General features: G+C 42.7%; 1 protein-coding gene across 6 annotated transcripts in view; it reads left to right on the top strand.

The window, feature by feature from the left end:
* Slc7a1 (solute carrier family 7 member 1) overlaps positions 1-25611 on the top strand; it is a 74243-nt gene that overhangs the window by 27204 nt on the left and 21428 nt on the right. For 3 of the 6 annotated variants that reach the window (XM_010623858.3, XM_010623857.3, XM_010623856.3), the window contains exons 2-4: positions 9149-9248; positions 21626-22009; positions 25352-25510. In XM_010623858.3, coding sequence (XP_010622160.1) covers positions 21640-22009; positions 25352-25510 — 529 coding nt within the window. In that variant the 5' untranslated portion in view covers positions 9149-9248; positions 21626-21639. Of the gene's footprint in view, positions 1-9148; positions 9249-16893; positions 16915-21625; positions 22010-25351; positions 25511-25611 lie in introns of those variants that run through there. The other 3 variants (XM_033759916.1, XM_010623859.3, XM_010623855.3) reach the window with 2 other exon arrangements.

Raw genomic sequence — 25611 nt, 5'->3', positions numbered from 1 at the left:
TTTTTTACCGGGGATCGAACTCGGGTCCTTGCACTTGCAAGGCAGGCCACCGAACCGCTGAGCCAAATCCCAGGCCCCTTAGCGTAGTATTTTTAAGGCCTGTTCGTGTCGTAACATGTACTGGTATGGACTTCATTGCTTTTGTGGATAAATAGTATTCCATGATAGGAGTATACCACCTTTTGTTTTTCTGTTCAGTTGATGGAGATTTAGGTTGTTTTCCCTTTTTGGCTACTAGGAATCATGCTGCCGTGAACATTTGTGTAGATACGTGCTTTCATTCATTCTGAGTACATCCCTAGAGTGGAGTTGCTGAGTCATATGATCCCAACCTGAGTTATACCTTTATATTTAACCTTTTGAGGAATCTGCTTAGTTTTGTTTGTTTTTGAACTGTAAGTACTTTAAAATTGTGTGAAATACACAAAGATATATCATCTTAATCATTTTTAAGTGCATAATTGAGTGGCAGTTAGTGCATTGACATTGTTGTAACTGTCATCACCATCTTCCTCTTGGGTTTTTACTTTTACCTTTTTTAAAATTCTGCTTTTATTAGTGACAGTAGTTTGACTGAGTAGCCTTTTCTTGGTCTCTCTTTTTTTTCCCCCCAAGTACTGGAGATCGAACTTGGGCCCTTCCACTTGCAAGGCAGGTGGTGAAACCACTGAGCTAAATCCCCGGCCCCTTACCTTTTTTTAATATATATACCTTTATTTTGCATTGCTGGGGATGGAATCCAAGGCTTCATGCATGGTAGGCAGGCACTCTGTCACTGAACCATGTTGCCAGCTCCCTCTTTGGTTTGAATGAAACCATCCACACCTTTTCTTGGGCCCCAGAGAAGGGAGATAACTTGAGGTTTGACTTGGCAAAAAGGTGGGTTAATAATAGACAAGGGAACTGTAAGGGTCTAGATATAGAGATGGGTCCATGGCCTAAAACCACAGGGTCCCTCTCAGATGCTGCTTCTCTTTTCTTTTTTATATAATACCGGGTAACAGGGTCAGGGTGGGAGTGACTTGAAGAGGCTGCTCAAGAACTGGGAGAGGGCCGCTGCCTGCTTCCTGGGGAGAGCCTGCTAGGTGTGTTTGAGGAACTTCTTTCCAGTTGCCTCTCCAAGGCACAAGTAGAGGTGAAGGAGGCTTATTTTCATGTGGATTAATTTTCTACCAACATAGGCCCTGGCAGGTGGCATAAGGTCCTTGATTTACAGGAAAGTAGATAAGCATGAACTGAAGTTTAAGCTTTTATTTTTAGTTTATTTTTATTTTTAGTTTAGCTTTTATATTTTAGCTTTTATTTTTATTTCATCTATAAACTAGAAGAAATCTTGAAGAAGGTTGGGCTAGACCAGTGATGGTGAACCTTTTAGAGACAAGTGCCCAAACTATATCCCAAAACCCACTTATTTATCTCAGAGTGCCAACATTATAATTAAATCTGAATACTAGTTTTAGTTTAGAAAAGCATACATTAACATGTTTTCTCTTGAAAGAAAGACAAATAACACACATGCCACAAGCTGGCCACCACTGGCATAGAGCCTCAACAGCAAAGCTCTGACCTCAGCTCTCTCCTTTCCTGGCTGCTAGAAACAAACTGGTGCCCTTGCTGTACCTGGAGGCTTTGAGCCCCTTCATTCTCCTGGCTCCCATCCAGGACATGCCTGCCTCAGTCTCCCCAACGACCTTAGGCTGGATCTTTGGCTCCATCCTGCAATCCTCCCAGGCCTGCTTTCTATCTCTGCTGTTCGTTTTGGAGACACTTTACTGTGTACATATTATATTCTCCTTTTTATAAGTAGCTTTCTTAACCTTCTCATTTACACCGACACTTTCTCCCTCACAAAGACTTTTTGTACCCTTGGTTAGGGCACTGACTGACAGACACATGAGACGTCTAAATTCAGGATAGGAACCACACTCTACCTGAGCAGCTTGCTAATGAGATAATTCTTTTAAAATATTGACAACCCATGTAATTAAGAGCTAATTATGCACATGTCAAACAATTCTTCACTTAGACTGGAGAATTTCCTTAAATAGCAGCTCCCCCTGGCTGAATTTATCTATTTGTATAGCTCATTAGCTATTTGGCAGAGAAACCTCAAAATGCCAGCCAGCAGCCAGAGTAGTAGAACAGAATGAAATGAAGAAACAAAGTGTTTCTAGAATTATGCCATCTATTCAAAGAAATTCTCGGAGGATATATTTAATTCAAAAAGTGCTTAATATATTTATGTGCATCATCTCAATTCATCATTTTTGAACAACTTTGTGAGGTTGGCAGTCATTTCCTTGCTGGAGAAGTGAGGAAACAGAGGTTCAGATGAGTTGGCCATGCTCATTCAGCTACTCGGTGGTTAACTTGGACTGATTCCAGTGTCACCTAAACCTCTGTCTCCACGCTCCATTGCATTTCACTGTGTCTGCTAAGTGGGACGATCATCCTCCTGTCTAATTAAACTTACCATAATTGCATTACGGCCTGTTATCTTAGGGGACCTATTAAAAGACTCTAGAGGACTTTTAACAGTATTAAAAATAACATGCTGAAGTTTGAGGCAAGCTTTTGCTTTATACCTACTGTAGTCAACTGGCCTGCTCTTATACAAAGTGGGTGTAATAGTTGTGTAATTTCCCAGGTTTGATTTGCGTATGAAATAAGATTACAAACCTGTGTTGCTTTAGGAGAGGGCATATAATAGGTGCTTTATGTAGCCTTTATTATTAATATTGTCAGTGGGCCCATGGCTGACTGGAGGTATAGATTTATCCTCGCTGGGCCAGGTGTGGAATTAGGAGGCTAGATGGTGAGAGCTTGCAAGCATAGGGAAGGAAATGACCAAGTAGAAAAGCAATGTATCCTTCCATGCCTTCCCCTCCTCTAAACCCAGCCCTCCCTTCCTCTTTCTCCCCTCTGTTTTCCTGCCCTAGTCATTTTTTCCTTTTACAGTCCAAGCAGATTGCTGTGTTAGTCCCTTCTACCTCTTAGAATGCATGATTTTTGTTTTTCAGATTATTAGGCGTTAAATAAAGAGGTTCACGGCTCATTGACGAGAATGTTGCTGTGAGAGAAGCTGCCTTCCCCTCCATAGGGACATTGCCTCTCACTAGTTAAAGGTGTTCTCCCACTGCCCAGTGAAGCACTATGAGAAGAGCACTTTTTAATAAAATGGCAGTAGGGCTGAATTCCAAAATTGAGTTACTTACTTTCTCTGGGCAGCAGTACCTTATCACACAACGCGGATGGGATTTCCTGCAGGCAGGCTGTGGTGAGCTCCACCTGAAGAGACCTGGCAGGCCCCTGGCACAGGTGGCACCCAGCAACCCCATCTCTTCAGGCTGTGCCTTCTCTCCAGCAGTGCTACAAGAAAGCAGATTTACTATTAGAAATGGGAACAGCATTAGTATAAGAAATGTGTCTTTATCCACCCTCCATCTTCTAATCCTTTACCTTTCTTCCTCTGTTTGCCTGGTAGTTACTCTCTGTTCCGGTTTGGGGCATCCAGGGTTCTCTAGGGATGTGATAGCAAAGTTTTGCTCATTTGTAGACTTTTAAAAAAATAGATGTTTTAAAATTTTAGATATTAAAACATTTAATAATTCTGTCAATTAAATCCATGGGATGCTTTGCAGTCCCTTGTTCCAAACACTAAGCTGGGGTTTTTCCACCTTCCTATTATGGATAATTCTTTGAGGGAATTGCCCTGTGCATTGTGAGATGTTTGGCACTATAAGTGACTCTGTCCCTTGAAGTGGCAATCAAAAATGCCTTCAGACATTGCCAGATGTCCATTGGGGGACAGGTGAGAACCAGTACTTTCCACCCCAGACCCAGCCCTTCCCAGTGTCTCTAGCTACCCCTTTTTATTTGAACCATATTAAATTCTGATAGAGTGTAGGAATGGCCTCCACTGGCCTTTTACAGTACACAGCAATAGAGGATCATATAGCATTTTACTTCTTGAAGGCGGAATGAATCATCAAATTTTGAGCCAGGGGCTTGGTGCAGAATGGGCTGGATGATTTTAATTATTGAAGGGTTGAAGGTAGGGTAAATATCTTGCTGTTATTTTCTTGACCATATTTCCTTTAGAGTTTGTCATTTTTAGCGACTAATAAGTATTGTAGAACCACAAATGTTTCTATAGGTTGTGTGATCTCTAAAAGAGCTTTGACATTTAAATTTTATTGCTGGCTTAAGGAGTTGATAGAAACTGGTAGAGGTCCCAAACAAAGGTGAAATTAGGAGTGACACTAGGATCAGGAGAGTACCACAAAAATGATAATGTTTGAAGTAATACATATGTTCATTGGACAGATTTAATTATTCCATGATCTATATATACTTCAAAATATGTTGGATGCAGTAAAAACATGTATATTTTATCAGTCAATGTAAAAAATGAAATAAAATAAGGAGAAGAGGTGAGAACTGACATTCAAGTGGACACTGAAATTGATTCTGTGAGTTTGCCCTGGAAGCATGAGTGAAAGGTGCAAAACCTATTACCATGTATAAGTACTTTATCACTGAGAAACTGGTGAGCAGGCGTTATGGTACTGTGGTAGAACATTGGCAGCTAGAAAGCATGGGTCAGTTGGAACATGATAAGTAAAAGCATTTTGGTTCTGGTACCATCCAGATCTGTCCTTTTTAAGTATATTATTTCAGTTAATGAGATTCTGGATTAATCTAAAATATAGTGTGTGTCAGCTTTCTGTTACTGTAACAGAGTATCTGCAATGACATACTTATAATGAGAAAAGGTTTGTTTTGACACAGTTTTAGGGATTTCAGTCCATGATCGGTTGACCCATTCTTTGGACCTGCAGTGAAGCATCATGTTAGAAGTGTGTGGTGGCACAAAACTGTTTGCTTCATTTCTGGGAGGCTAAAGAGAGAAAGAGGAAAGGGCTGAGATCCCACTATCCCTTCAAGGGCCTAGTCCCCAATAGCCTAACTCCCTCTCATTAGATCCCACCTCTTAAAGGTTCCAATACCTCCTGAAGGCTGTGGGTGGAGTACATGGGACCAATTATTTAACATATGATCTTTTGGGGGGACATTTAAGGTTCAAACTGTGGCACTGTATTTCAAGACTGAAGGCTAAAGGACAAAAGGGATCACTCCCAAGTTCCGGTGGTCCACAAGGGAAGCTTTTCATCATTGTGACTCTATATATCTGCAGGCACAGCTGCAGAGTGGTCATACAATGTGCTCATGCAGTATGCACACTGCAGGCTAATGACAGGAAAGACAGCAGCCCCCAGATTGTGGGTGACTTAGGGGACAGTTGTGGCTTCTTTGGTGATGCCTTCTTTGTCATAATTCTCTATCCTAGCTTTAGGAGATCAGGGGTGTGCCACCTCCAGGTAGGACCTCATTCATTTCCCAGTAATGCAGTGTAAACTCCACAGAGACAGGGATTTGGGTCTGGGTTGTTCACCACTGTCTCCTCAGGCTATAGCTCTGCACCGGGGATACTCAGCACATATTTATGGAATGACAAGTAGTGTCAGAACTCATTCACAGGCCAAGCAGCTATGTAAGTCACCAGAAAGTGGGACACCATGTTTAGTAAGTGGAAACACATTTTTTCTGGGCCGATTAATGTACTTAATGGAAGATCTGACTCCCCTTGACTTATAAGTGAACAGTGTAATGTGTTTTCTGATGTTTTCAGTTACTTTATGTATTTTCCCCGCATGTGCCAAGTGTTCATGGTGAATATAACACAGCTACATGGTGTCACAGTCACAGGTGCACTCAGAGTCCCCTTTTCTCCTGGAAGGACACCATGGATAGTTTTGGAATGCTGCTTGCTGTATGTACAAAAGAAATGAAATTGAATTCTTTGGGTATGAGGTGTAGCATTTTTGTTATTCTACTTTTAACATAGGAATTTTCAAGTCTGGAAAATTAGAATGAACCAATTGGAACATTCCTGGATTAAAGTAAAGCACTCCAAATGAATTTATTCACTATGCATTCCAGTTCCATTAATCCTGATGAGCTCATCCTGGATTAAGGCATAGCATTACCTTTCCTTGACTTAAGTTTGCATTAACTGCTTCTGTACCATGAGAGGAAAATATAACGAAAGCAAGAACTCCTAATGGCAGGTTTTAAAGTCATGCCTAACAAATGAAACAGGAGAGCATTCTTCCGGATGTCCAGTGCACATTGAGCTTGGCTGCTTACATTTTATTGGGCAACCATTCAAGCTGTTTAGTCTCAGAATTCCCTTTTTTTCTCTATTAAAGACTATGAAGGACCTCAAGGAGCTTTTGCTTACGTGGCTGGTATATTTGAATATTTACCACTCCAAAATTAAAATTAAGAACAATTTGAAATAATTGTGTGTTAGTCTCCCTAAAATAATAACAACAACAAAACACATATCATGTTAATATAAATAATATTTTCAAGAAAAGAAAAACAATTTTCCAAGACAAAAAAGTCCAACAAGAAAGTGTGGCATCATTTTGTATTATTTATAAATCTCTTTAAAGTTAAGCTTAATTTGCTTAATGTTTAGCTATATTTGCTTCGGCATTTAGTTCATTTTGATGTGTTGCTCTGCTGAAGAATTAAAGAAAATGGCCTCCAAGGTATGTCCTTAGAAATGGAGAAATAATTTAATAGCCACCCACTGCTTTTCTACTATTTCTGAGGATTGAACCCTGGGCTGTAGGAGTACTCTACTGCACCCCAGCTCATAGCAGCCTTTTTAGATAATCATAGATATTCTTTTTTTGATACTATACCAAAACTCAATGGCAGTAGTTGGTTCCTGTATGGAATTTGAAGCCAGATCAGTTAAGTTTTTGTACAGATAAGTGTTTTTATACTTTGAATCAATCTTTCACCCATTCACAGTTCTTTTTTACTCAGTTGTTTTGTTAAATTACATAAATCTTCCAGATGTTGGCACATTTCAGCATGTATTTTTTAAAATATCACTAATATCATCTCTGGTGTCATCAGAAAAACTCAAGTTTTTAAAGCTGTTCAGAGCCCTTTGACAGATACAAATTTTGCACAATTCTGGTATTTATTTTTCTTGTACACTCACATTTATTTTTGGCAACAAATGTTGTCAGCTGTTCCCGCTCTTTGTATTCCATAGCTATCTGCTGGAAAGACGAATCCCCACCATGGCTTTGGGTTTTCCCTCCCCAAGCTCAGGTGCAAAGGATTTTGTGTGGGATATGTGAGATAATGGACAAGGAAAGCCCCATTCTGGTGGGGGGGGGAGGGGAATCTTCTTCAGAGTGGGCTGTTCCATCTCTGAGCTATTCTCCCTTGGTTCCCTTCTTTTTTCCTTGAAATGAAATGAGACCTTGACCTGGGGCCAGCATCCACTGTCTGCAACATTTCTTCCCTACCTTCTATGTTTGGTAAACTTGTCCTCTGAGCATCACCTCATTGCGGAAGCTATCCCTGGGGCTCCTGATACTTTCTAATCTACCTAGGCCAAGGCTAGCAAGTGAATCCCTGCATTGGCACCTGTACCACGTAGGCATGTGGAGGTCTGTCTCCCTGCTGGACTATGAACCTGACCTCATTAGCCTTCGTTTCCCTCAGTGCTCTAATGGCACAAGATAGAGCATCAAGAATAGTACTGGACTGACATTTAGGGACAGTTGACCATGGGCCGTGTTTACCTACCATTTAATGAATGAATGCTCAGTTTCTTTGGTGTGATAGTGGTATCACATTATGCAGGCTGGTAACATTTTTAGGAGGTACTGAAATACTTAGAGGTCATATGTCATAATAGCTATAGCTCACTGATTGTGTGCTTCATGCAGAAAGTGTATCTAAAGAAAGATAAAGCAATTATGGAAAAATGTTAAGTATGTATACATATAGATAAAGAATTTCACTCAACTTTTTTTTTTCCTTTCCTTTTTATTGAGTTTATTGGTACAATCTAGGTCTACAATACAGTTACATTCATTACTGGGATCCTGTACCTTCACATGACAGGTCTTTTCTCATTTTTTAAAGAATTTCACTCAACTTTTTTTTTTCCTTTCCTTTTTATTGAGTTTATTGGTACAATCTAGGTCTACAATACAGTTACATTCATTACTGGGATCCTGTACCTTCACATGACAGGTCTTGGTTCTCATTTTTTCTCCTTGTCCCTGCCCTCCCTTCACCCCCTCCGCCCTCCCCATTTCACTCAACTTTTTGTAGATTGGGTATTTTTCAAAATAGAAAGTGGAGAGGAATGAAATTTCAATGGAGAAGAGTGTCCAAAAGGTGTTTGTGAGGATTCCCATTGTTGGCATTCTATTTGGCTGCTGTTAAAGTGCAACTCTAGTTGTTGATTAGCATCATTATGTGTGCTTTTGGTGTGCTGAAAATCTTCTGGGGGTTCACACTAGGTGCAAATAGTACTTAGCTTAATTAAACCTCTTCCAGCTTCTGGAGGAGTGCAGGAGTCTGCACGTCTTAATGGTAATGTTTTGATAACAAGGGGCTTTCAGTGCCATGCATCTGTAAGATCCTTCCAGTATGCTCTCGTGAAGTTACACTGGTTACTTTCCTGGCCCCTTTTCATCCCATTCTTGCTGGGGCTACAGGCCACTCTCCAGGAAACAAGTTCTGTTTTCAGTCATCAGACTGCTAGTATTGAGGTCAGCTGATTCATCATCAGCTGATACCTCTGGGAGACCATCACCACATGCCGTGAAAACATCCAAAGTTTTCTGCCCCTGATGACCTTCCTTCTCAATGCCAGTATCAGGAGAGGATGCACTACCCTTTCTTGATCCAAAGCAGGAGCTCAGCTTGTGCAAAACCACCTCCGTTCCTTAGATTGTGGAAATAGCCTATGTAACACTTTCGTGGCAGCCTCTTAGACACAGGAGACTCCATTCATCAAGGTAAAATGCTGGACTCTCTGGCTGGGAGATCATCTAGTCTGGTTTCTCATTTTCTCCCTGATGTCACCCACGGCTCCCCTCATGCCTGGTCAGTGGGAACCTGTCATTTTCGCTGTCTTCTTTTGGCTTTATAGTTGGGGTCCCCTGCCTGCAATGGGGTTGAGCTGAATCATTCCTTTCACTGCCTTGGAGGTTCTGGAACCAAAACAGAATGCCTCTAACAGTTCTTCCTTGCCTTCCAGGAGCCTGAAGCCCCATTGGAGCCCTCTCAAGACATCTTGTCCCCCAGGCTTGGGAGATCTTCTGTGACAGGTGTTATTGAGTTCTCACGTCCTAATCCAGGTACAGCCTGCCTATCAGTACCCCAGCAGGTGCTAAAATATGTTATTCATTTTAACCTTAATTAACTGACAAGAGTAGCCTTACATCATCATTTCCCCTTCCCTCTTTCCTATCCTCTCCTGTCTTTTCTTTCCAATGCTGGGGATGGAATCCTGGGCCTCAGGCATGCTAGGCAAGGTCTCACAAACTGAGCCACACCCCCAGCTCTGACTTCATTTACATTGTCAATGGCAGTCCTTTTTCAGAATCATCAGGCCCATTAATTCTCATAGACTTAATAAAAAAAACAGGGTTGCCTTTCATTTCAGTGTATCTTACATCCCTCCATTTTCTTTAGACAGAACTCTTTATATCCTATGGCTGACAAGGCTTCCTCCCTGAGGCCTGGTCACCAGGTCATGCTGTGGGTACAAGGTCAGCCGGAAGCTGTCTTCAGTCATCCCTGGGCATATGCTTGGGCAGTGCTATGTCATTCTGTGAGCTTTGGCTCATCTGTGAGACACAGTGGCAGGGATGCGTAGTGCTGCTTTTGACACTTGGAGCCTTTGTGTTTCTTGGGGTCAAGGGCTGGCTCCCATTTCCTTCCTGCTGTAGAACTTGTTGTTTTGCTCCTATTCCTTTCACTCTTCTCTTTGACTTTCACCCTTTCACTTAAACATTTTACAGTGGCTGTAGCACTCTGCGTTAAGTCATTATGTTTCAGCCTTTGGAGCCTGAGGTTCTGAGGTCAAGGTTGTCCAGGGAGACTGTATCCCTCCCCGCAAGTAAGAGTAGCTCTGCTTCTACCTGATTTTTATAGTTGGGCTTGTCATAATGTGTAGAAAAGAATTTCTCTGTAAAAATACTTTTTAAAACTATGGCTGTAGTTATTTTTCAATAAACTAAAAAGGTTTACTGAGCATGGAAATGTCACCATTGTCACTATTTTATTCATCATAGAATAAAGGGGTAGTTTTTCTTCAGTTTGGAAAGAAAGAGCCTTGGAGTAGTTTAAGGAGTAAGTGAACAATCGTGAGAGTGTGTGTGTGTGTGTGTGTGTGTGTGTGTGTGTGTGTGTTTGTATAATGAGCCCCACCTGACCATTCTCCCCTCAAATTCTGTCAGTCATCTGTGGCCATTTGTCTCTTTAATTCTGAGTCTGTAGCTGTGTTAAGAAAGCACACATAATCAGCCTACTCCAAATCCTTAATCAGAAGGACTTTATGGGGGATATAGCCAGTGACCTCTGCTACACGTAAGCAACTTTGAGCAGGCTGTCTTAAAGGGAGAATTAAGAAGGAAGGAGAAAGCCTCCTCCTCTATAAGATCTGGGTTCCTTTGGAGGATTAGGCTGTACATAAGTATCTTGTTTATGAGGCTGATGCAACCTGGTAAATATCAGAGACAAAGGTGCAGAATTTCCTGGTATTCTTTCCTGAAGACAGGAGATAAACTTAGATTCTCACCAGTGGGGAGGTGGGAAGACGGTCTGCGTAGGCTAGGGCTATAATGTACCGGGCCATGTGGGCCTCCAGAATCCTTTTCTCTCCTTCTCACTTTAGGCATTTATTTAGTAAAATTGCTTAGAGTGAATTCATTTTTTGTGCTTCTTCCTGCTGTGCCAGTCAGATGTGTTTCCACTATCTTAACAGACTATTTGAGAACATCATCCTTGTTACCTAACATGCGGGTTGAGTGTTGATAACCAAAGGAAAAGCTTGAGTCAATGCTTCTGTTCCTCTGGTCCGGCAGTATTGTGCCAAGAGAGCAAGGGAAGCCCTTGGGTGGTCCTTAGGTAGATCCTGAGTGATGTCTGAATGTGGGGATGCACAGCCTGCTCATTGGGGCAGTTCACCACCACGACCTTCATCCTTCCTTGGGAAAAAAGGTACAGAGCAAGTGCCAGGTGGCAAAGTCAGGGTGCATCTCCAGGAGCCTTACAGTCCTGGCCATGCTTGTTTACAGTCCCTGTTTTATCATATTCTGTCCTCTGTCATGAGGGCAGGCAGCTTCTCTGTTCTTTTCCCTGCTCCTTCCTCAGCACCTAGAACAAGGGAGAGCATGCAGTTTATGCACAATAAACACAAGCTGTGTGGATAGATGATTGTGAATAGTTACTTGCTCTCTTCTTCCTTTCCAGACTCCAAGGGCAGCCTTCTGGTTCATCTTCTGTGGCTCCTGTGAGCCTAGAACAGTCACCAAGGGTAGAGACACATTTTTTTTTCTTTAAAGGAAACAATAGCCACTTGATATATGCCATTGTCCAAGAAGGAAGAAATTACTTTCAAGTCCTTTAGCCTTAACCAATAAAAGATAGTTTTCAACGACATAATGATTGACCCACCTTTGAAGGAGAGACCCTAAAAGAAAGTTTGGGGCTCTGTTTTTTAGCTCCATGATTGTTTAGCAAGAGAAAGAATTCAAACTCGCTTATTATTGCATATGAGTGTTTGGATTATGTGTTAAAGTCATCCATTGCTGTGGCTTAAAACAACCCACATCTCACAGTTCCTGTGGGTCAGGAGTTAGCACAGCTTAGCTGGATTCTGTTGTGTGGCCCATGAGGCTGTAGCTAAGATGATGATCAGGGCTTAGTTCTTATGTGGAGGCTCAAGTGGAGATGAACCCACTTCCAAGCTCCCTTACGGAGTTGGCCAAACCTATTTCTTTGTGGTGTAGCACCAAGGTTAACCAGAATGACCTGGAGGCCACGCCCAACTCACAGAGGACTTCTGCAGCCTGTCCCATGGGGGCTTTCCCAGCTCGGCTGCTTTGCTTTGTCAGGACAGGAAGTGGGAGCTGCCAGTGCACTGGAGTCTTGTGTAAGGCTACCTAACAATGAGAGCTATGTCCTGTCACCTTTGCCATATTCTCTGGGTCCAAGGCAAGCTGCAAGCCCCATCCACACAGGGATCACATGAGATGGGGTTCTGGGGCCACCTCAGTGCCTGCCCAATGCACAACACCTTTCTCAGTCTCTCAAGAGGGCAAGTTGAAAAGTGTTTCCCATCTGAGGTCTATTTATTATTTTAATCTGTTTTTCTACAGTGGTCTGGATTTTAAATCTCTTAAGGGTTACACCTTTATAGGTCCATTTATTTTCCAGCCAACCATCATAGATTTCCCTGAGCTGTCACTGAGCTATTGGCTGATACCAGGCTGTTTCCAGATACTCGGTTATACTTAAGGAGTAGGGTGGGTTACATTGATCTTTGCCAGCTGCCTTAGAATCCAACTGTGGTTTTGTTACATTGTGTAACAAAATGTAGTTCTGAGTCTTAAATGACTTGCTACTGATGAACTTATAGCAGGCGAGATATCCTCAAAGTAGGTTTTGCTGTGATACTGGGGACTCCAGAAGGCATAAATTGATGTTTGTTTTCAACCTTTAAGAATTCAATTAAGGAAGTCATGTGTGGTGGTTCAAGTGTGTAATCCAGCTACTCAGAAGGAACACAAGCTTGAGGCCAGCCGGCCTAGGGACCCTATCTTGAAATAAACTTTAGAACAGAAAAGGCTGAGGATGTAGCTCAGTGGTAGAGCTCTTGCTTCGCATGGGTGAGGCCCTGGATTCAATTCCCAGTACTTTGAAAAAAGAAAAGGATTTATTAAGTGGGCTAGGGACATAATGTCAATGGTGGAGTTTGTGCCTAGCATGTGTGAGGCCCTGGGTTTGATTCCCCAACACCAGCAAAACCAGCAGCAAAGTGCCTTAAAAAACAATAGAAGTAATCTGTGCTCTCCTCATTCTCAGAATGGAGTCTAATCATCATAAAGCAGTAACCAAAAGGGGAGATTATTCATGTATTTAATGGAATGGAGAGTCAAGCGTTGGTGTGTGGAATGGCTCTGGAGTCAAGTTTGGTTAAAGTCTAGGGTGACATCTGTGGTTATGGTGTTACACAGAGCCTTCTGTTAAATCAAAGCAGATAGCACAGCCGTGCTGTGTGATACAGTGTGGTCAGTCACCTGATGTGCTGAAAGAGTTCTTCACACTTCACACCACCCAGTGCTCTTTTGGGTAATAAGAGCTATGTCATATTTGTCTAGCATCCTGGCCTGTCTTGCCCATCTGTGGCTCTGTCTGCTCCTCTGGTGTCTTCTGGTCTTTCATCACAATCGAACGTTCTGATACTCGAAGTCCTTCCTGTAATTGACCATTTACTTCCCGATTCTTTGAAGGAATTTCAAGCCAATCAAATCACATTTTTCTCTGAATTTGAGACTGTTCTATTTCTACCTTCTAGGATGCCTGCTCTACATATATTACACAAAGAGGAAACCTCCTGGCTAGGAGTACAGAGCAGGTAGTTGTTGAGGGTTAAAGCCAGGGAAGGCGGTGGCCTATGCCAGCAGGCTGTGACACTTCTTCCAGATTATAAATGCTTTCCTTCCACAGTGAGTGTCTGAGATTTTGGCTGCCAGTGAAGTATGGTTGTGAATAGGGCAAGAATATCTACCATAAAATGTGGCATTTCCTGCTTGGGGATTTTTTAGTGAGGAGATAGTTCCCATGGTAGCTGGAGGGGTATGTATGTGCGTGCATGTGTTTGTGTGTGTGTGTATTATATGTACCTCAGGGCTCTTTGAGGAAAATACAGATCTGGGAACAAATAAATGGCAGGTAAAAATGATAAATTGAGGCATTTGCTTGTGCCAGGGTGCTTTATTAGTCAGATTAATATATTTTGCTCAAAGGCAAACATTGATTTATTATCAAAAAGGAGAGAAAGCCTGAGCCTCAAGCAATTGGCAGTCAGTGGACCTAGTTTTCCTTCTAGTATCTTTCACAAGATGACCAGATTATTTGTCTCAAGGTACTATTTTATTGATACTCTTGGCTTAAAATTTTTACCTCAAAGTAGAGGTGTAAGTCTTTCAGTTGGTCATGCAGTACTCTCCTAAGGGACCATTCCACCCAGCCCTGTGTTTAACAACTGTCATCTGTCTGTCCATCTCCTTTCCTTCCCTCCTCTTTCCCTCTTTCCCTGCTTCCCTTCCTGACTGTCTCTCCAGTCATCAGCTCTTGATTAACCTATGAACCTTCCTTTTGTAAGAAATGTGTTCTCTGGAGCACATGTTGGCATTTTGTATACAGGCTTGTGTAGGAGTCAGCTGGCTCTTCCTCTATTCAGGTTGAGGCTTGGAGGAATATCTAGAAGCACAGGTAGGGAGACCTAATGCTGGGTCTGCTAATTACAGACCCTTGACTCATGGCTTTTTTCCTAAGTCCAATAAAAAAATGGTTAAATATTGACAATTTCATGATTAACCTGATTCTATATAAAATATTATTTCTTATTTAACTCAACATGTGGCGATGGCTTATAGCATTTCATGGCTGTCCTGTTACTGGGGGGTGGGGTGGAGTATGTTGTGTAGATGGTAGTTTCCTCATGGCTTTCTGGGTCAACTAGGTGAATTACTTTCATTTTACTTTGAATTTTAGAAATTCCCAAGCAGACACAATTGTAGAGAAAAGCACAATGAAACCCCACATACCAGGAACGCCTAATTACCAGCATGTCCTAGGTAGAATCTTGAGATGGCCTGAGGGACACAGGTCAGAGGAGCTCTGCACTCCTGAGAATGTCCTAATGCAGAACTGTGCGCTAGGCCAGGCATCTGCAAGTGACAGTGGAAAACACCACCCGAGACATAAATACTCTTCACTAACATCCTGTTGGCTTAAGCAGAGGAAACATCTCTTGGGTTTTATCCTGTGTTTGTGAAGATGCACTTGATAGTTCTGGCTTCTCATTTTCATGTCATTATCTAATGTGAGCAAACAACATTGCAAAGGCTTGAGTATAGTTAGGTAAACAGACTTAACAGTACCTGTGGCAAAACACAGGTGAAAGAAGACCCCAGTGATGAGACCCAGAGAGACTACTGGGGTGAGACGGAGATGGCTGACCCATCGTTTGTAATTAAGTTCTATTTATTTTTATATTTATTTTTTAAGAGACGGTTTCACTGTGATGCCCAGGCTGAACTTGAGCTGCTGGGCTCAAGTGACCCTCTAGGTGTGCACATGGTTGTAGCTGAGATTTAAAAGAAAAAGAAATCAGAGGAGTTAATAGCCACAAACGGGGGTGATAATAATGGTTCTTTACATTTGAAGAAGAGCAAATGTCTGCCTATGTGTTATCTCATGTGACCCTCATAAATACCCTGCAGTGTTAAGATGGAACATCCCCACCCTGTTGGAGACCCCTGTAGTCAGGTTGCAGTACCAACCTTCCCAGTGTGTGATGCAGGCCTGAGAAAAATATACACTAAGAGACAGAACTAAGAGAGAGAAAGTGGGGCCAGGACGACCAAACCCAGTGCAACCAACAAAGGCACTGGACAGTCTCAGGCACTGACTTTTATGGGCAATCAATTAGGATAAAGGCAGTTTGTGGTTTCTATGCAAATTAATGTAAACAAGGCTCATAAAGGACAAGATAAAGCATTCTTGAATTAGGAACAGAATAGACAAAATATATGATTGTAATTAGAACAGTGTCCTTGTAGTTTGAAGGTTTAGTTGTGAGAACTAGATTTGGGTGTGAGTTACTCTGACCTTGGCACATACACTTCAGCCAGACTCAGTTCTCAAAACAAGCCAATTGTGGGGTTAACTCTTCATAGCCTGCTTTGGGGATAATATTATAGTCCTCTACACCACCCTATAGAGGGGTACCTAACACCCTGAGCAATATGACTTGAAACAGTGAATTTGGGCCTTACAGTAACCTTGAGTAGGTGGAATGTTGGCTTGAATCGAGCAGGGAAGACAATCAGATGGGGTGAGGTGGGTGGTGAGAGAGCTCAATCCACAACAGAAATTACCTTAACGTTAAGAAGTGCTGTGAGGCCTTGGAGATGAGAATGTATTGGCTGGGTTAGATTTTAATCTGACTAGCATCTTTTCACTTGTTTATTCATTTGTAGAGAGGTATTGGCCAATTGTACCACCAAGTTTTGAGCTAAGAGACTGTCCTTTGGTAGATGCTCCCATGTTGGTGATAGTAATGATGATCTCCCTAAAACAAGTCAGTATTTTCTGTTTCCTGGATTTAAAGTAACTCAGCTGACAATTGTTGGGTGCCCCTTATGGATACTACACATGCAATGTTCCTGTAAAAACTATGGGGTGCCTGCTAGGAGGGGGGGAATGGAAGGTTGATTGAACACAGTCCTTACCCTAGAAGAGCAAGTTGAGTTCACTGTGTTGGGTCAGTGGGCCTGATTGGCCCAGTGCCCTTATAAGGCAGGGGTAGTCTAACTCACCTAGCCACTGTGCCCTCTGTCCCCACCCACCCATGCCAGCCTTCTAGACATATTGATTCAAATCAGAGGGCAGTTCAGGGCTTTGGAGGTGTGCAAGCTCAGTCTGAACTGCAGCTTTCCTGGTCATGTACATCTGAGAGAACTTCTCGGAAAGTGCCTGATCTGTGGTGGGTTTCAGCATTGTTATTTTATAAATTTCCTCAGGCAGGGTTGAGAATCATTGAGGTGCAGTTAAGCCTGGGTCTTTTCATCTCTAGAGCACAAGGTGTCTGCTTGATGAGATGGCATGAAGATTAAATAAAACAAATTGTGTAGAGGACCTGTCATTTGGCTGGTGCTCCAGGATGACATCTATTCTTCATTATTATTTAAAAGTGACATCTCATTATAAACAGCATGGCAAATATAGGTAAGAAGAAAATGACAAAAAGAAAAGTACCTGCAATCCAAAGACAATCTCAGCTAATATTTCAGTGCCTTACACCCACAGATATGTCCTGTACACACTTGCTGGGATGCTATTTGGGGCTCATTGACATGGTCCTGTGATATTATAGGGGTTGGAAATGGTTGATCAGTAACCATCCAGCCATAAATCCCCATGTTAAAGGTCTAGCTCAGTTCTTTCGTTGGTCCAGTATTGCCAGCTTCCACCCTGATGGTTACTTATTTGGGCATCTGCAAAGTGCATTTTGGGTACTGAAACTGTTCACCATCATTCTGGAGCCACAGTGTTCCCTGATCTTGAGTGTTTTCTAATCTGGCTGAGAGGTGAGGTTGTGCTTGTAGTCTTTGCCACTCCTGCATTGGGCCCTCTGTGAATAGTTGCTCTTTGGCTGATCGATTCCCCACCATGCCTGGAAGCTGTCCTCCAGTGCTGGATATGTGCTGGGTTCCCATGGTCCTGCTCCTGCACTCCTCCATGCATTTTTGGCTTTTGATGTAGGGCCAAAATTGTGGTGTGGAGAGCTGTAAGCATTGCTGTTTTGGAACCATAAACATCTATGGGAACTTTCTGCAGTTGACCCCTGTTGAGTCAGTAAGAAGATACAGGTCATTGGTAGGGTTTCTGATATGACTGAGATGACCTAAGTCAGGAAGACTTGGAAAGTCAGTGGGCACTGTGCAGTGTAGCCATCTTCTGGCTCTTGTGCCTACTGGTGCCAGTCCTGATGCTTATGGAGTTTAGTAAGTGTCTCAGCACTGCAGCTTCTATGGTAGCTTGAGGTCAAGAAATCCCCATGAAAATAATGGCCTTTGAGACAGACAGCTGAGTCTTGTTTTGACCCACACACCTCCTCTGGACCCAGTTGCCTTAACTACGTGCTCCTGGAGCCACTCTGTATGCTGGTTTTTAATGGCCACATTATTTCTTTATTTTTACTAGAAATTCTTCTCAGTTTTTCCTACTATTGGACAGCCAGCAAGGCTTTCCTTACTATTACTGAAGTAATATTATGAAGTCCTGACCCACTGGGTCATTTTACTCCTCTTTTGATGTAATGATTACTAGAATAAAATTTGGAATTAGAATTTGTTTGGGAAAGGGATGGATCTTCTTTGCTCTTCTTAGAGGATACCGCCTAAGGCAAGTGTCCTTTAATAATAAATGTCCAGGAACTAAGATGGATGTGAGACTCTGGATGTTGCAAGATACGTGTCAAAACCTCAAATAAAATTATCGACCAGTGTACAAATCATCCTGCTTGTAAGACAGGATAACCTAATTTCCAGATCATGTTTCCTGGCAGCTTCTGGTGTGAAGAGTAACAGCAGGAAATCTGTTTCCACCTGGCATTGCTGGGGTTTCATGGTTAGAGTCATTGTATGCACAAAAGCTTCGTCTTCTGTCTCAGTCATGGTTGAGTGGCTGCCTCTGGAGTCATGGAGAGACTCCACATAAAAGGTGGTACAACATGCACAAACTGCTGACAGATAATGCCATTTGGAGAACAGGCTCTTATATTCACTCTAAAGAGACACAATTGATATTCCCTAAAATGACCCCCTAGTATAGTCAGTCTCTCATTTTCTTCTACTGTGGAAATTAGGAAAGAACACCTAACTTGACACATTATGTTTGTCCCACTATCAGCTCTACATCTCTGAGAGCATCCAGCTATATTTTTGTTGTAATGCTTCCTGGAGGAGTTGAGTTCATCCTCTCCCTACATAGCAAGCGATACTTTAGAAATAGCCAAGGTAAAAATGATGGGAAGTTAGTCTGCTGCCGGGTCCCTGCTCTGAACCCTTGCACTGAGGCACAAAGCTGGGTCATACCTACAGACAGCAAGCCAGTTTGTTCCTGTGCAGAAGTAAACTGCATCCGTACAGCCATAGTTGTCTCACAGAAAAAAATGCATTTTTTGCATTTTGTCTGAAAACAAGTGTCTGTATCCAAATATATTGTATACCCTCCATCTTGAAGGTGCTGCTGAGGTTGTCCGAACACAAGCAAGTCAGTTCTTTGAGAGACTTTTTTGCTGGCAGGAACTGCCCAATGCTGGTAATACCATGGGAACATGTGTGCATATAGATCCTATTCATGCATGTTTTTGTGGGTCGTTTTGGCCTAACTTCATAACATTGCATTCACATTTTGTTCCAAAAAGGCTCAAAAATCTGTTCCTTTAGCAAGTTCAGGCTTCATAGGTCCCTCACTGTGAATCCCAGTTTGGTGTGTGGCTTTTGCTCTTGCCTAGGAAAACAGCATGCTTTCAGAAAGAAAGGGGAACTGCAGAGCAACTCCTTTGTGCTTTCTGGGCTCATCAGTTACTTTACTCTGTGAAGCTTGAGAAAACAAATGTTATTAAGTGGTGCTGCCTTTGCCTTGCACTTGGCTGTTAGTGTTTTGAGGAGAGAATCTACTCATTATTAATTGGAAATGTCATCTAGGAGAAGAGGGAACAGGCAAGAGTCTCTCTTAGTCCATCCAGCAGTCACATTTACAGCCAAATTAACAACAGCTCAACTGTTGAACCCAGGGCCTTGCATGTGCTAGGCAAGCACACGACCACTGAGCTACCCTCCGTCTCTACAGCCATCTTTATATACGCCTGGACACAGCCTTTTTCACTGAGAACTGTGTTGTAGTGTTGCCTCTTCCATGTTGAAACACTTACCCAAGAAAGTGTTCATCAATCATTTTATTGTGATTTACAATTTGACTTGCACAAATCAGGTTAAATTCTGTAACAAAAGAAAGGAAAAGGCAGTTCCAGAATAAATTAGCCCCTGGACTCACTCAGAGAGTACTAGAACTTTCTGGAACCTTCTACAGGCCCTGTGGTACAGCAATGACTTTAAGGGTCCTCCTTTGTGCCATCCAGAGCCTTGTCTTGACTGTTTAGGAGAGTTGCTTCTCTTTGGGCACCACTGCCTGCCTTACTGAAACACCTCAGAATCTGCTCCTGGCATGAACGCTTTAAGAAATAGTCAGTGCATTGTTGAAAAAAAAGACACATTTGGAATCCTTTGATCCCTCTGTTTGTTTTTCTCTTATGTGTGTCCTCTGACTCTGGCTATTATTTTTCCCATCCTGCTAATATTCTATAAACAACTCTCATTCCTCATTTCCTCCCCACCTGGCTACACCAATATGTCATTTCCTTTCCACCTGCAGGGCCGCCAGAACCCTAGGAGAGCAGTTAGCTGCCTGTGCCTTCAGAGCTTTGTGACCTTCTCTGACACTTGGCTCTCTGAGTTGCTTTTCCTCATCTATAACAAGGGGATTCCCTGGTGTAGCTAAACATTTTACAAGTCTTGAGATTTTTCTCTTCTCTGAGACTGTTAGACAAAATACAGGAAGAACCACTCCTAGTTCCTTTCAGGCCTGGAGCCAGTGATGTGACTAGTGCAAAGGGCACCTGACCTGGAAGCCCCGGTGGGTGTCAAGGCATGGGCAGGTCAAGTGTCTTAGGTGGTTGGATGGCATGGACTTTTCCAGACCTACACGCTCCATTGAGATTATTTATCAGTGACTTAATTATAGCCAAGTTAGGTCAACAAGATATAATTTGATGATAAAGTTGAAAAAATCAGTGATTTGGGTTGTTTTGTACCTTAGTAGCCAAAAGCTAGGATGATAGCTAATCTCTGCAGATGCTAGGTGGTAATTTTTTAAATAAACTGATAATGGTTTTAAATTTACATTAAAATGGTAAGGATAGTATAGAGAATTTCCATATGTTTTACACCCAGTTTCCTGTTATTTTTGTGTTTTAAAACTGATGAAACAGTGTTGATACATTGTTGTTAGCTAATGTGCACCCCGTACTCAGATTTCCTAACTTTCCCCTGTAGTTCCTTTTTCCATTCCAGGGTCTCAGACAGGATCCCACATTACTTTAGGTCATCACACTTTGAGATCTTCTTGGCTCTAGCAGTTTTGGGCTTTCCTTGTTTTAGTTGGCCATGATGGTTTTGAGAAGTATCTGATGCCTTATCCATTAGGCCTACCGGTCTGAGAAGTATCTATGGGTGTTTTGTAGAATGTCCCTCCGCTGTGGTTTATCTGGTAGTTTCCTGTGATTAGACTGGGGTGATGGGTTTGGGGGAAGTGAGGGATCACACAAAAGCCTTTCACATCTGTCTTAGTCGCCATTCTTGTTGCTGCGACACAATACCCAGTACCCACAACTTAAAAGAGGAGAGGTTTATTTTTGGCTCATAGTTTATAGAGGTTCTAGATCACAGTCTGCTAGTTCCAAGGCAGGATAGCATGACACAGGGGGGCCAGCCAACAGGAAACAGAGAAAAGGGAGGAGCTGGAGAAGGAGATAAGCCTTTCCAGGCTAGATTCCCAGTGACCATTCTCTTCTGACTAGTCCCTATCTCCTAACAGTAAGTCAGCAGTAAGCCCTGGTAATCCAGTCACCTTCTCAAACCCACCCACCTATGAGCACATGAGGCTCTTGGGGAACATCTGGATGAAAACTATAACATTGTCCCATCATACTCTCAGCATGGCTTTGTACTGTTGATGCTGACCTTGATTTCTTAAATGAGACCATGTTTCTCGGGAGTGAGGAGGGAACTTCCAGTAGCGCATGTGATGAGGTTAATGGGGGAAGCATGTGGCAGTGATGAAACACCCTGGTTCTTTTGTTCTTTTTTGACAGACTCAACCACCGCAATGGAGTGCAAAGTCCTGCGTGGCCTTTGTCAGCAGATGCTGCGACGGAAGGTGGTAGACTGCAGCAGGGAAGAGAGCCGCCTGTCCCGCTGCTTGAACACCTTTGACCTGGTGGCCCTCGGGGTGGGCAGCACGCTGGGCGCTGGTGTCTACGTCCTGGCTGGAGCCGTGGCCCGTGAGGATGCTGGCCCTGCCATCGTCATCTCCTTTCTGATTGCCGCGCTGGCCTCAGTGCTGGCTGGCCTGTGCTATGGCGAGTTTGGTGCTCGTGTCCCCAAGACAGGCTCAGCCTACTTGTACAGCTACGTGACCGTGGGCGAACTCTGGGCCTTCGTCACCGGCTGGAACCTGATACTCTCCTACATCATCGGTAGGTCCCAGCCAGCCCTTCACCCCCTCCTGTTCATTCCCATCTCCAGGGGTGGCCCTGCTCCCCAGGGATCCTCTAAGCTTGACGGCCTCATGTGCTGCCTTTTACTTTTAGGAAAGGTTCTGTGCTACCTGTGAGTACTGCTGTAGCAGTGGCACAAGGGGACCAAGCTGGGCCAGCAAGGAGTCCATTCCTGTAACTCAAGACAGAATTAGTAGGATGCTTCTAAGTAACTAGAAAGTAACTTATTTGTGTAGTATTTTTTCCTGATTATTAAATACATCACCAACGGAAAAATTTAGGAAATATAATAAAAAGCACAAAGGAGAAAGTAGAAATATCCAACCCGACAACCCAGAGAATATTTTTCATGCATTCATTCTTTCAATAAATATGGTATTTATTAAGTGCTTGCCCTGTGCCAGGCATTTTGCTGGATGTTAGGGTTAAAACAGGAAAGCAAGAGAGTCTATTAAGAGTTCATCAGGGTTTACTGTCTAGGGTAAAACTATTGTTAATATTTTTGTGCAGCGTGTGTCTTTATAAAGCAAGAAATGATATTCTCCTATCATTAGCTATTTTTCCATAGTAATAGTCCTAACACTCACACACCATTATATAAATTTATAAACAGCCTAATTTACTGGGTACATTTAAGATGTTGAGATTGCTTCCAGGTATGTTGGTATTGTTGCAAACAGTTAATGACTTTGTCTTTAGATATGACCATAATTTTTTTTTCCCTTAAAACTACCTAAAAAGCAAAATATCTAGGTCAGTGCTGAGTTTTCCTCCTGGCATGGGTCCCTTTCCTCACAATGCTGGACATTAGTGTTAAAACAGCCATGCAGCAGGGAACCAATTTCAGTTTGGTAGGTCAAAATTCTCTTGATCCCCCCTGTCTCCCCCTCTTTCTTCTGCTCTCTCTCCCTCCTCAGTCCCTTCATGTCTGTCTCTTGTCCCTTTATTAAACAAGAACTTCTTCATAGCAATTTAATACAGTATTTATTCACTATTATTGTGAGGAAAAAAATTGCCCTCTACATTCAAAAAGGATAGATTTGAATGCTAGGAATACAGTCAAGACATGTGCCATGAAAACTTGGTTCCTTCATTCTCTTTGTGTTCTCTGTATTGCGATGGTACCCGAAGTTGGCCATATCACTGTACAGGAAAGAAGCACCTGAATATAAGAATTGGCAATGCATACGAATGACTGCTTCACAGAAGTAGAGATACAGATGACGTTCAGATTGGTCTTTAGCAGGGTTTCTTTAATGTTGCCCCAAAGCCTGTGAGATGTGCTTCGCAAAGCCATGTGGCTCCTGCTCACTTCAGTTTCCCTTCCCTTGGATGACCTTGTGTGTGATGCTGGGCGCTTCCCCTGCTCCATATGTGGTTCTGAGTATTTGACACAGGGACCCTGAAGTCCTTATGGCCTCATCTCTCGAGTAAGGGCCCCCACTTCTACTTCACCGGGCACCTTGCGGAACTTGTGTTCTCTTTTCTCAGCTGTAGCCAAGGGAGATTCTTCTTTGGGGTTCTAAAATAAAATTCATAATATTTTTTTAATGCAACATCAAAACTTGTAACCACAGATGGCTCTCACACACTGAAGTCCCTCTTTGGGAATGAGGCTATTCTAAACGGACCATTGTTTCTATAGGATTTACCTGGGCATAAAACAAAACATTGCGCATGAAATGTTTGCTGCTTCTAGACCCAACACACAAAGAGTCTTTTCCAGAATGCTAATTCCTATGTAAAATTCATGCATGTATTATGGAAATTTATACTCAGTGTTAGCTACTGAGAAGAATAATTTTTCCAGCTATTTTTTAAGTCAGTGTTTCAGAAATGGGAAGGGGATCAGCTGAGAAGGAAGACTAGATGGCCCCTGGCATCCAACAGGCTGAGGTTTATTTGGGAGCCCTAGTACAATGAGTTGGGTGATTTGGGGGTACAGTGAGGCCGTTTTTCTGGATTAGGTTATGGCCTTCATGGAAAGAATTTATAATGGATTGCTGTTCAAGATAAAAAATGGTTAAATTTTTAAGTTTTGGAAAAACACTTAGCATGAGAACAAATAATGAAATTAAATTTCTGTTCAGAACAGTTTGGAAAAATTCTATGGATAATTCAGGCCATAGGGACCAGCAAGTCCTTTTGAAAATAAAGGAAAATGCTTTATACACATAGTGGAATTTTAGTGACATTTCCTGACAAAGGCTAATGGAAACGTAATAGCTCTCTTCAGAATTCAATGAAAATGAGAGGGAGGGAGGGAGGGAGCGGGGGAGAGAGAGAGAGAGAGAGAAGCCAGAGGAGCCATTTGGGGTACAAGCCTCTGCTTGTGTCCCTCGTGTATGGGAGCTGGGGGTTCGTGGAGATGGGGCTGCTTTTACTATGGTCCTGAGCTGTTGGGACCCTCTGGGTCAGGTGGTGTGAACCCAGGTTTACTCTCCCTAAAGTGGAGAGTGGCTGATGCCTCCTCTGATAATGAGTGGTGGCTTCGTCCCTGAGATGATGGGCAGCCTCCTCGCAGATCTCCTCAGAGAGGAGTTTTGGGGTACAGGTACCATAAGCTCTGCTGCCATGGGTTTTTGGAAAAGTGTCTTCCTAAGCAGTTTCCCCAGACTGACTTTGTGCTCCAGAATGCATGTGAATCAGTTCTGAATTGTCACCAGTATTTATTAGTTTTTAAATGAAATCAAATAGGTAAAATTGAATAAATAGTATCAGAGTACCTCTTAGGTGGAAAGGGAAACTTTTTGTAAAATATGTATATATCCTGGGTTTCTAGTACACAGACAAATGCTTCTTGGCTTCCAGTGGGGTTATACCATCATAAGACTGCTGTTTTAAAAACTCTACTGCGTAGTCAGCAGCTGCTTGTCATATCCTGATTGTGAACCCTTCTGATCCTGGGGTTGACTGGGAGCTGTGATTCCTACTGCTGCCCAGCATTGAGACAGGGTCATACCAAATATTGCTAACCCCAGAAAAGACCCAAATTCAGAGTTCAAGTATAGTTTTCATTGTATGCATGTTGCTTTATATCACCTTAAAGTTGAAAAATCCCACATTGAACATTTATGAATCAGGGTAAATATACATTCAAACACGTGACATCATACATACTGGGTTGAGATATAAAACACACTTCCTTCCAGCCCTATGAGTCTTTGCTTTTTACTCACTCCAAACTGGTTGACACTCCCTCTGGCTGCCACTGTGGGGGATTTATGCCATCTGCGAATGCCTTGTGGATGCCATAAATGGCAAGCTTGGTGACAGCTACTCTGTTTACTGTTTGAATGACTACTGTGTGTTTTGTGGCAGGTACTTCAAGTGTAGCAAGAGCCTGGAGTGCGACCTTTGATGAGTTGCTGGGCAAACCCATCGGGGAGTTCTCACGAAAACACATGGCCCTGAAGGCTCCCGGGGTGCTGGCTGAGACCCCTGACGTATTTGCTGTGATCATAATTCTCATCTTAACAGGTAACACCACACCTTGACAAAGAGACTGGTTTGGATCATTGGGTAAATGTTTCACGACAGACTCCTATTAGTCTGTCCTCTTCCCTCCCTCCCTCCCTTCT

The sequence above is a fragment of the Fukomys damarensis genome, unplaced genomic scaffold, assembly GCF_012274545.1.
Source record: "Fukomys damarensis isolate Sample0158 unplaced genomic scaffold, DMR_v1.0_HiC HiC_scaffold_38, whole genome shotgun sequence".
Taxonomy (NCBI): domain Eukaryota; kingdom Metazoa; phylum Chordata; class Mammalia; order Rodentia; family Bathyergidae; genus Fukomys; species Fukomys damarensis.
Note: the sequence above shows the minus strand (reverse complement) of the source record. Positions and strands in the feature narration are given on the sequence as shown.